This window comes from Juglans regia, chromosome 16 (genome assembly GCF_001411555.2).
Source record: "Juglans regia cultivar Chandler chromosome 16, Walnut 2.0, whole genome shotgun sequence".
NCBI lineage: Eukaryota > Viridiplantae > Streptophyta > Magnoliopsida > Fagales > Juglandaceae > Juglans > Juglans regia.
In genome coordinates this window covers 4,618,574-4,630,954 of record NC_049916.1, presented here as the reverse complement: position 1 = coordinate 4,630,954, position 12,381 = coordinate 4,618,574, and the positions used below count along the sequence as shown (strand labels likewise).

The 12,381-nt window shown below is 33.9% G+C and overlaps 1 protein-coding gene across 4 annotated transcripts; it reads left to right on the top strand.

Moving 5' to 3' along the window:
* The first annotated feature begins 2,204 nt into the window (after positions 1-2,204).
* LOC108989566 (TOM1-like protein 1) lies at positions 2,205-9,514 on the top strand. 4 transcript variants are annotated; one of them, XM_018963213.2, is made up of 4 exons: positions 2,205-2,341; positions 3,243-3,816; positions 4,326-4,571; positions 8,765-9,514. In XM_018963213.2, exons 2-4 carry the CDS (start codon positions 3,298-3,300, stop codon positions 9,173-9,175), a joined length of 1,176 nt encoding a protein of 391 aa, XP_018818758.1. In that variant the 5' UTR covers positions 2,205-2,341; positions 3,243-3,297; the 3' UTR covers positions 9,176-9,514. The 4 variants fall into 4 exon arrangements, with proteins under 4 accessions (XP_018818758.1, XP_018818760.1, XP_018818759.1 ...); XM_018963215.2 differs by having other exon boundaries at positions 2,210-2,341; positions 3,288-3,816; XM_018963214.2 differs by having other exon boundaries at positions 2,210-2,341; positions 3,279-3,816.
* The last annotated feature ends 2,867 nt before the right edge of the window (positions 9,515-12,381 follow it).

The window sequence follows — 12,381 nt, the reverse complement described above, 5'->3', positions numbered from 1 at the left end:
AAAAATTTTGTCTGAACAAGTTTGTTTTCACAACACATATCATCTAATTATTATAATTTTTTCAAATTTTTACATAAAATAAAATAAACAATTCAACTTTTTCAAATCTTAAAACAATAATAATATTAAAAAAATATATTCTAGTAATATTTTATTTAATTTTTAATTTTTACCTTAACTCATCTCATTTGTAAAAACAAATGAAATTTTGTCTTCACTCGCACTTAGACGAAGAGATTTCTCATCACTGGCATCAATACAAAATAAATTAAGGGAAAGTAAGACTAATGTGCTTAATCGGAATTTTAAAGATCAAAATGTTAATAATTAATATTGACACTCTTGAAAGTTATTTTTATTGACATTATTGTATATAATGAGTCAAAGTAAAATAAGTTAGTTAAAATAATATTTTTTAAAGAAAATTAATAATATTACATACAATCGTGAAGTGCACAAACGCCGTGCAGTCGCTTTGAAAAAGAGTGGAGTTCACTGTTAAAAAATTAATTTATTTTTATGTAAGTCCTGTATTTATTCACTTTTTTCAAAACGACTGCACGATATTTAGACACTTACGACTACTGCAACTATCATTTCTCTTTTTTTAATAAGTGCGGCTCTTAAATTTGTATTTTGATAATATAATTAACAACAATTTACAAAATAATAGTATTAGGCATTATTCGTGTAATAGATATTCTTAAGTATTTTCATATATTCTGAAGTCCTTTTAGACTTAAATTTCAAATAAGAAAATTTGGTATAAACCTCTTGTACTTTTGGCAATTGAGATTCATCCCACGTTGTTTTAAGAATTAATCCTTTATGCTTTTAAATTTTTAAACGCTTTTAATTTTTTAAACCAGAACTTCCCTCAGTTCCCAGCCCGCCAGACTGCGTTGGTGGCTGAATCTAGCCATTTTGTGGTGGTCAGCCAACTCTGGCGTGGTAGAATGAGACCACACCATGGTGACCAGACTTGGCCGGCCATTAAGCGGTGGTGCTGGTGGGAGCCCTCCCCTCCCACCCACCATTCGTTATTTATTTATTTTTCTGATTTTTTTTCAATAAAATAATTATTAAAATTTTATTTTAAAAAATAATTCATACAAATATCAAATAAACGAAATGATTTGTACAAATCTCAAATAGATAAACTTCATATAAGCTATTGTAAAAAAGTGAACTTCATCTTAATAAAGTGTAAAAAAATTATTTTTTATTAGTAAAATCTATTTTTTAAACAATGGGATTGTATTAGAGTTGTCTATTTGAGACTTATTCCTAACATTACTTCAAATTTTATATATATATATATTTGTAAAAGAGCGAACTTCACATTAAAAAGGTATAAAAAAAATTATTTTTTAATTGAGTGGACTACTCTGTCCGCTCAATTTGACCGCTAGGCCAAATGTGTGTTTTTTATTTTTTTCTCATTTTTCTTTTCTTATTTTTTTAACATATTTAAATATTTTTAAAAAATAAAAAATATATAAATATACTAAAAATTACTTTATTAATTATTAAATAAAAAAATAAAAAATAAAAAATACATAAACAGTTAAAGTGAGGTGGCAAAGTGAGGGACAAACTAATATTTTTCTTTTTAATTAGATTCACTTTTTTACAAAGGACTTACAAAATTTATCTATTTATAATTTATAAGAGTTTTGCTACACAACCTCCACTACACTCCACACTCCACACTTTTTTAAATTTTTTAAATTTTTAATATTTTTTTTTAATTTTTTTTTTTGTTTATTCTTTTTAAATTATTTTAAATTTTTTATTCATTATTTATATAATAAATATTTAATAAAAGAAAAAAATAATAAAAATTAAAAATAATGTAGAGTGTGGAGGTTGTATGAATAGTAGGAGGTTGAGTAGATTTTTTGAAAAAATAATAATGGCACGAGGGCTCAATATTTTTTAAAAAAAAAAATCTGATCATCATTCTTACTTCTATATATCATACATAAATTTTTTATTTTTTTATTTTTATTTTTTATCAAATATCTGATCTATAGATGATGAATATATGAAATTAATTAGTTTGTGAAGAATAAAATTAAAAAAAAATTAAAAAACTTAGAAATAAATTAAAAATAAAATAAAAATAAGTGGATACGTGAAGAATATAAGTAAAAAAGCTAAAAAAAAAAAAAAAAAAAAAACAACAATCAGGAGGCCAGTCAAAAATAGAATATTGGAACTAAATATTCGTAGCTTCCAGGAAACGTACGAGAGAGACTGAAATCCCAAGAAAGATCAAACTTTACTGATGGTCGTTGCGCGTCTTCGTCTCAACCAAAACCACCTCTCGATCTCAAAGGTATTCTCTCTATTTTTCAGTTTCAATTTTAAAATTAAAGCCTCCGTTTGGTATCCGAGAAAAAAGAGGAAAAAGGAAAGTCGAATTGAACAAAATGTGCAATTATGATGTTTTGTGCTGTTAGTTTAAATTACTCAACCACGACTGGGAGTTGGATGCTTAATTTTCTGTTTGGCCGTTAGAAATTGATGTTATAATTTCTTTATAAACTCATTTATGAAATTCTCTTCTCCGAATCTGTTTGTTATACTGTGAAAGTTGAAAGAGGAAAAAATACTAGTCATTGATGTTCGTGGTTTAGGTGTTACTATTTTAGTATTGGTTACTATTTTAGTATTGGTTTCTGATAGCCGTAAAAATTATATGTGGTCAATGGCAGTTTGTACATGTTCAGCTGTGTTAATTGCTTCTTCCTTGCCCTTGGTCTTAACTCTCCCAATTTGTGGTAAAGGTCAGGGCTCCTAATAACAGCTGGGTTAGATGTTCAGTGTATTTTAGTTTTCATTTTCCAGAAAATCATTTCTAGAAGGAGTTGAATGTATGGAATTTTGTACTTTTTATTATTCATTTTAAATTCATGATTGTGAGTTGGGTTGCTTAAAATAAATGGTAAAGCAAATAAATTATGATTTATACGTGGCTGTTGAACTCTGTTGTTAGGAAAAAGGAGAAAAATTAAAAAAACGAAAACAAAGGGATAACTTTTATGCTGTTTTTTTGTAGTTTCAGAAATGAAAAATTTTTATTAGATTAAAAATCTCCTCTAATGGAATTATCTTACTTTCCTCCCGGTTCTCTTCTATTGGTAAAATTTTATTTTTCCTTTTCCGTCCTTTCTTTTTGTTAGCAACCAAATATAGAATTGGAGCTTTCTTTCTTCTAATATTTTTAGGGGTAGTAGATTTTCAGGAAGGCTTTTTGAACATTTTGTTATAAGATTTTGAAGGAATCCAAATATGAGTGACAACTTGATGGAGAAAGTAAGTGCTTTCGGTGAACGCCTCAAGATTGGAGGTGCCGAAGTGAGCCGAAAGATGAGTGAAGGCATGAGCTCAATGAGCTTCAAGGTGAAGGAGCTTTTCCAAGGCTCAACCCAGGCAGATAAGCTTGTTGAAGATGCCACCTCAGAGGACCTTGATGAGCCTGATTGGGCTATGAATCTTGATCTTTGTGACATGATCAATCATGAAAAAATCAACACTGTTGAATTGATCCGTGGAATCAAAAAGAGGATCATGTTGAAGAGTCCTAGGGTTCAGTACTTGGCTTTGGTGTTGCTTGAAACATGTGTTAAGAATTGTGAGAAGGCTTTCTCAGAGGTGGCAGCTGAGAGAGTTCTTGATGAGATGGTGAAGCTGATTGATGATCCTCAGACCGTAGTTAATAATCGTAACAAGGCTTTGATATTAATTGAAGCATGGGGAGAATCAGCCAGTGAGCTCCGCTATTTGCCTGTTTATGAAGAAACATATAAGGTATTGTTGAGTTTTGTTGCCAACATTTTGCTTCTGCAACTCTTCCATTCAAAATTCTCCGTGCTCTTTTTCTCTAGAACATGAAAAATTATGTAAGTTATGCTGTACACATTTCTTTTTGGCACAATCTACTGGAATTTCTTACCAGCATGTGCGATATAATAGAAACTTAGTTTCGATGGCTGATTCTCTCTGGTCAGTGTTCTCATCTCATGAGTAAAAACTTATGTAAACTCTGAAATGGAAAAGCTTAAATAAATTTTTGTATAATTATAAGTAAATGAAGTAAAAAAAAAAAGATTTAAAAGGGATCATATAAAGTATTCCAGAACAGATAAAAAAAAAAAAAGTTGTTTCCTAGCCATTTCCCCAATTAAGGAATTGTTTGCTGTGAACCAACAATTTTGGTTCTCAACTCTATAGTTTTACCATGAAAAATCAAGTTTGTACATATCTCAGTGCAAGATTCTTTTCTTTAAACATTTTCTGCTGGTGTCTTTCTACTTCAGAGTTTAAAATCAAGGGGGATTCGATTCCCTGGCCGAGACAATGAGAGTTTGGCACCTATCTTTACTCCTCCTCGTTCAGTATCAGATTCCGATTACGATGCTAGTCTTCCCCAACAGATTCAGCGTGATTTTCCTGTGCAAAGCTTTACAGCTGAACAAACAAAGGAAGCATTTGATGTTGCAAGAAACATTATTGAGCTTCTTACAACAGTCTTATCCTCTTCACCCCAACAAGATGCTTTGCAGGTGACTTTTTTTTTCTCTTTATTTTTATTTATTTTCATTAAGTGGACAAGATCCCATAAATTTTATTCAAAACCCTCACTTATGTTACATATCCAAACATGCTTATTACATGACCAAGATGCACACCTATACCATTTCCTATGTATTCCTGTATGGAGATCAAAACTCACCATTCATTTACCACGTATAATTGGCAGCCCTACCTTGTCTAGTCTCATAATAAGGTGACCTTTTTTGTCTCCTTGTTCTGGCTGTCACTTCTACATCCACTAATTTGGTTACCTCTAAGAGTGAATTTTTGATCAATATAAATTGAGCAATCATCACAATTGTTTAACTACCTTGATATCTGTTTGACTACCTTGATTGATTAGCCACATATGCCCTATAGACCAGTAGGAGTTTTAAATTCCTATATGACAATCCAATGTTGGGTTGTTACATTGGGTTGGTATTGGTTCTGATCCCATATGTAACAACCCGAGGAAGGCCCAAGCCATATCAGGGGCTATGCTCCAAAAGCACTAGTCAATGTTACAATTGGAACCCTTTGGAATCACTATACATGGTTTGAACTTCTCCCCTTCAAGCATTGCAGGATCCTGTTAACCACCTTCCTATACACAATCCAAAGTATTAAATTCGTTCTAATGTAATCTCTAACTGATTGGAGTTATGAATGAAAGCAAAGGTTATTCTTCTCATTATAATGTCTTTTAATATTAATTTTAAAATCCATAATATTGAAAATGCGCTTTTAAATTCCTACGAGATATGGTTATGGCTTTTGTACCGTATTAACCTAGCTTATTTACAAGTTTTAACTATTGTTGCTCACCCAGTTCACATATGACTTGTTAAATGATCGCAGAGGTGGGTGCATTCTAGTTATTTATTCACTGTTTATTCCTTCAACTTTATGATCCTAGTTACTGTAATAATTTTTTTTTTTTTATCGGTAAACAAATTTTTATTGATCAAAAGAGAGACAGAGAGTGTCCAAGTATACAGGACATATACATGAGCACGTTCTCAATGTCTAGCTTAGAGATACAAGGAAATCATGAAAAGACCTGCCATGAAAATCAATCACAATCGACCAATGGAGTAAAGTTTTGAAAAACAAAATTCTAAGCTCTTCCATTGATCTCTCTTGATCTTCAAAGCATCTTGTGTTCCGCTCCCTCCAAATGCACCACCATAGACAAATAGGTAGCATCTTCCATATGGATGCAATTTGAGAATTGCCCCTAATACCTCTCCAAGAGGTTAAAAAATCACATACCCTTTCCGGCATCACCCACGCTAACCCCAACCGTGCTAAGACTTCGGTCCATAAGGTCATGGCAACCTCACAATGTAGTAATAGATGGTCAGTAGACTCACTGCTCTTCTTACACATGTAACACCAATTTATAGCGATAATGCCACGTTTCCTTAGGTTCTCTACAGTAAGAATCTTCCCCAAAGAGGCTATCCATACAAAAACAACTCCCTTTAGAGGTGCCTTTGTCTTCCAAATACTCTTCCATGGGAACGGGACTGAATTGTGCAAGTTTAAGGAATGATAGAAAGAGCAGGCCGTGAACACTCCCTTTTTAGAGGGACGCCAATATATCTTGTCTTCACCTTCCCCCGACACACGAGTGGAGTACACAAAGTCAAAAAAGGCCGAAAGGTCATCCATCTCCCAATCTTGTGCATCTCTATGGAAAGTGAGGTTCCATTGGGAAGAGCCATTGGAATAGATAATCAAATCTGCGATAGATGCTTCTTTCCTTCTTGCTAAGCTATAAACTTGTGGATATACATCCTTGAGTGCCCCTTCACCACACCATAAGTCATGTCAAAATTTTACCTTAACTCTGTTGCCAACTTTGAAGCAAGTATGTGCTGCATAGATGTCCTTCCCTCTTCTAATATGTTTCCAAAGCCCAACTCCATGAGGTCCACTCACCACATTAGAACACCACCCTCCCCATGATTCCCCGTGCTTCAAAGCAATAACGGTTCACCACAAGGCCTCCCGTTCTTGGTGATATCTCCATAACCATTTGCCAAGCAAGGCTTGGTTGAAAGATCTCAAGTTCCGTATACCCGAGCCTCCTTCTTTGATGGGGGAGCAAATTGTGGCCCATTTTACCAAATGAAATTTAAACTCATCCTTGATCCCTCCCCAAAGGAAATCACATTGAATTTTCTCCATACGATAAGCCACCTTAGCGGGGAGCGAAAATAATGAGAGGAAATATGTTGGTAAGTTAGACAGAGTACTTTTTATGAGAGTCACCCGGCCCCCTTTGGATAAGTACATCCTCTTCCAACTAGCTAGTTTCCTCTCCATTTTTTCTATTACATCATCCCATATAGATTTCGATTTGAACGCCGCACCTAGTGGAAGGCCGAGATATTTCAAGGGCAACTGAGTTATCTTACCCTCCAAGATGGACGCCAGACTCTCCACATTAGGTACATGTCCCACTGGCACTACCTCTGATTTAGCCAAATTCAACTTCAAGCCTGACACAGCTTCAAAGCATAATAAAAGAGCTCTCAAAGCTCGGATTTGTTCATATCTAGCCTCACAAAAGATTAGTGTATCGTCAGCAAACAATAGGTGAGTAATGTTAAACGAACCTGAACTTGCCTCTCACACTGAGAATCTTGATAGGAACCCTCCCTCTACCGCCCCTGAAATCATCTTGCTGAAAGCTTCATCACAAAAACAAAGATAATAGGAGAAAGAGGGTCTCCTTGTCGCAATCCTCTGGAGCTCTTGAAAAAACCTTTGGATGTACCATTCACCAATACAGAGAAGCAGGCAATAGAAATACAATGAAGGATCCAGGAACACCATTTAGAGCCAAAACCGCATCTCTCCAGCATATAAATTAAGAAACTCCAATTGACGTGATCATAAGTTTTTTTCATGTCTAACTTACAAAGGAGTCCCAACTCTTCCGATTTAATACGACTCTCCAAACATTCGTTGGCTATAAGTACCGAGTCAAGGATTTGTCTACCTTGAACAAATGCATTTTGAGGCTTCGAAATCAAGCCTTCCATCACCTTACTCAATCTGTTCGCCAATACTTTGGATAAAATTTTGTATAGCCCACCCACCAAACTAATGGGACGAAAATGGTCCTTTGGATAATCATATATTTTAGAATGGTCCTTAATATATTTACCTTCCATATAATGTTCCTTAAAATCTTAGTTTGCCTCCTATCCATATTCCCTTTGTTTATGTTTTTTGACAGTGGGTTAGAAACATTGGTTTAAGGGGGAGAATGGGTGAAAATATTTGTAAACTAATGGCCTGATGGTGATAGGGACGGATTAAAAAAATGTTGAGGTGGAGCCATGCTTGATGTAACTCCAAGTATCCTAGGACTAGAAGATCGATACATAACACAAGCATTCAGACATCCAAATGCATTCAACCCGACTATTGCATGGGTTCACATGAGAATTTCATGGTTTTTTTATAAATACAACAAGGGAAGTTTCTAGACCACTTAGAATGTTTAGTTCTTTGGGTAGGATTTCAATAGATCACATCAGAAAGGAAAATCCCTTATATTGTCCCAATTGTGGTTCATAGTTTCTAGACCACTCAGATTGTTTCTGTTGTTTTTGCATTCTTCAGTAGCAAAAAAGGCTAAATCTTCTGGTTTGATTGAAAGGAGTCCATCTATATTGTAATGTTAGTTAAGGTTGAACATTTTGCCAGATGCCCACCTAGAGTTTGGGTTTCTGTGGAATTGGGATTGTATGAACTTACTTTTGTACCTAGATTTTACCGAGTAATGGAAAATTTGTCACTTTTATTTTGTATTGTATTCAACACACACAATGGGATGGATTCCTGTAAAATCAAATGTCTGTAGTATTGGACATTTTAGTTATTGGCAACTGAAGAACCTAGTACATCAAGCCATGGGGACAGCTCAGGTTACTGTTTTACTAAACCCTTGTACAATTTGTGTCTGAAAAAACAAGGAAGCTTAGCGCAATAACAACCTACTGCAATGAAGATATGTGTTATGCTTTATAAGGAACTATTTTGTCAATACTAGTTATGTTTCATATTTTCCTGACTTGAGCATTCAGTATAATTGTTTCATAGTCGGTATTGATTGCTGGTAAGAACACGTAACATGAATGGAATGTTTTCTTCCTGTTGTCAGGATGACTTGACAACTACCCTGGTACATCAGTGTCGTCACTCGCAATCTACCATCCAGAGAATCATTGAGGTGGCTGGAGATAACGAGCCCCTGCTTTTTGAAGCTTTGAATGTAAATGATGAGATCCAGAAAGTCCTCTCCAAGTATGAAGAGCTTAATGAGCCGTCAGTTGTTCGCATTGAGCAAGAGCCTGCTATGATACCCGTTGCTGTTGAGCCTGATGAGTCCCCCCGTCATGCAAAAGAAGACGCCCTGATTAGAAAACCAGCTGGTTCACGCCAGGGCGGAGGTAACGATGACATGATGGATGATCTTGATGAAATGATATTTGGTAAGAAAGGAGGTGCTACTTCTGATGGTGGGCACAATACCAAGAAGCAACCACCAAAGGACGATCTCATAACCCTTTGAGCTGCTTCGCTTGCTCAATTATTCCGATGATTTTAGGACAGAGCACACCAGGATGGTGCTGATACTGGGGTTTTTAGTTGGTGAAGAACATTTACGCTAGATGTTTAAAAGCTTATCGGCTTCATAAACATGGTTGTGGACTCTCTCTTGTGAATTTAAATTGTTTCTGCACATCATGTAAGTAATAGACGTTTATATATGGATGGGTAATTATATGGGAGACCTTGTGAACAATTACAGTTATCTGGTTGTCGTACGAGATTTTGCTAGAGAGTGCGATCGTGTGTTTGGGTAAGAAAATTATAGGAAAATTCTGGTCTTATGTTTTTATGATCAACACCTCCTCCTTCAAACTTGGAATTTACCCTCAATCAATCCATCTACGCTCGCCCAAAGATTCGATGTTCTTAGGGTTTGTTGGTTTGTTTGGAAACCAAATGTTCTGACATATTCTTATAATATTTTATTATTTACAAATTATTTGGTATCGACTCTAATTTTTAAAAAGTAAATAAATAGATACAGAAATCTATTTATATATATTTATTTGAAAGTCTTGTTTTTCAGGTTATGTTTGTATCGTATCAAATCATGTACATTCGATTATTAACATCAACTCGAATCTAACTCATTAAATTAAACGTGTCAAACTTTCAAATCTTAACTCAATCAATTTAGATAACGTGTCGTATCACCCGTTTTGACCCGTTAAATAATTAATTAGAAATATGTTAACATGACATGAGTAATTCAAACTCATTTGTTTCATGTAAATGGATTAAACTAAAACACATAATTTATTTGACTTGGTTTATATAATTTTACATAAAAGTTAAAATCTATATTTATTAATAACCACTGAAATTATACAAGTACTCCTGTGTATTTATGCAACAGAAATATCTACTAATTCACTCAATAAATTTGTTAGATCTCAATCTTGCAATTATTTAATCAAATGGTCATATAGAGCAAATAAATAAATTACATGACACAACGATTAGTATCGAAGGGAAACCCTATAAAGAACTCTTTAAATGTAAAACTCTACGGGACAACCAAATCCAAAAAAATCAATTTTATATATTTGAAAATCAATTACAAGTAAAACTCAATTACAAAACCTTTGTCAATTGATACTCTTACTTGACCAGACAAATGATACATTTGTCTTTTACCGTAATAGTAGCCAGAACCTCTAACAATTTTCAAATATTGGCTTTTCTTATGGAACTCCAGTGGCTAAAACTCGACCAATCAATTCTTCAACATGGAGCACGATTACACTATTTGAGAGAAATAATATGAAAATTCTCTAAGAAATTTTCTCACTAGAATATGCATTCGAAAGTGCTCTAGAAAATATTTGGATCTGAATTTCTATCTATCCTAACCAATGGGATCCCTTAAATAAACAATCTGAAAATCAATTCTAATTGCAGTAGGATTCTGCTGACGAAACAAATCTGATAGAAGTTTGATATGTAGTAGGGCTCTACTGACGGAATGAGTCTAGTAGGAATTTGATCTGCAGTGGGACTTTGCTGACGGGGCGAGTCTGTCGTGAAGACGTCTCTTGACGGAATGCTGACACTCGCAATAACTCTTCACTGCAGTAACAGATTTCATATCAGCCTCTTCCCTGGATAAGTTCAAATTTCTTGGGACTCGATTTTTCCACTTATAACTTATCTAAACAACCTCTAATATCTCTTAGATAAACTTAATATTATTATAGATAAAGTTAATAAATAATTTATATTCATCCAAAATTACCAACTTAATGATATGATAAACTATATCATTTTAGTCACTTAATCATATACAAACTTATCAACTTAGTCACATTGTCCTAACCAAACTTTTACATCTGCAACTCCCCTTTTGGCAGATTGGTGACAAAGTCAACTTGAGGAATGTCTTGCATCTACAATCTCTTCCTTTGGCAGATTGGTGACAAACCAACTTGATGAATGTAGAGTGCACTTGAGACAAACACAATCAGCATACCAAGATCTCGTGAAGAAAATCTTAATATAGTAATGAGAAAAAATGACATAGAACACTCTTTAAAATTAGTCTCAACAAAATCAAAAGTTAGACGTAATATAAACCTACTAAAATAGTGCTCTAGTCATCATCAATAACCATGTTCAGTACTTAGTTCTCTTCCTCAATATTTTGTTGCTCCCCCTCAAGTATATAGTTCTCTCCCTCAATATTTTGTTGCCCCCCCCCCCCCTCAAGTATATATTTCTCCCCCTTAATATTCTGTTGCTCCCCCTCAATCTCTCCCTTTTTTTTTTCAGCAATACACTTACTTCACTTACTCATTTTACTTCACTCAATTCGTTCAACTCCCCATCAACAACATATTTAAATCTCTCAATTTTTGTCACTAATCTGACAAGACTCATAAGGTAATAAATATCACTTATATGAGCCGAGATGAAGACACTAAGAAAGACATGATGAACAACTCACATCTAAATGGAGAGTATCGTGTATCTAGGTGAGTTCCCGCAAATGAAAATGAAATAATATCAAGGGTAAGTCCTGGGCATGTACTCGTGTGGGGCTAAAACACTTAAGTCACTTAAGTAACTATTGTCGTGCATGGATTACTCTATAGAGTCCCCATGGGACTTAGAAGCAAAATAGAGACCCACAACTTAGACTTATGCAGTAAATGCAAAAAGAGCTCCCAACACTGACTCATACCTCAATATATTTTATATTTTATACTTTCATATTTATTTTATTAAACCAAAATAAATAAATAATAAACAAAATTTTTATTTTTATATATATAAGCAATGAGGCAAGTGACATGCCTAGATACATCTTAATTCAAATATAGTGTCACTCACAAAAATTCAATAGAGTACACCCTCTTATTTGCAACAATCACCATGGATGTTCACACCTCATAGGATCATCAATATCAAAGTTCATGTGAGTGTGTGAGTGAGCAAACTTATATTAAAAAATAACTTTTTATTTCTTTTTCTCTTCAATATTTTTGTTAATATTATTCGTGAATATTTACTTCTTATAAATGCTCCCAAGAGTTTGTCACTTACCTCAAAAGTCAAATTTTATGCTATGGCCTAAATACATAAGTATCTCCTCCAAACACTAGTTTGCATAACCCCTTTTATGTCTATTTTTGTTGCTCATCTTTTTCCACAATTATTTGAGCCACG

Coding starts and splice junctions, on each gene's coding strand:
- LOC108989566 (XM_018963213.2), top strand. CDS start 3,298: ATGAGTGACAACTTGATGGAGAAAGTAAGTGCTTTCGGTGAACGCCTC. Junction 3,817..4,325: donor TTTATGAAGAAACATATAAG/GTATTGTTGAGT, acceptor TTTCTACTTCAG/AGTTTAAAATCAAGGGGGAT. Junction 4,572..8,764: donor CCCAACAAGATGCTTTGCAG/GTGACTTTTTTT, acceptor TCCTGTTGTCAG/GATGACTTGACAACTACCCT.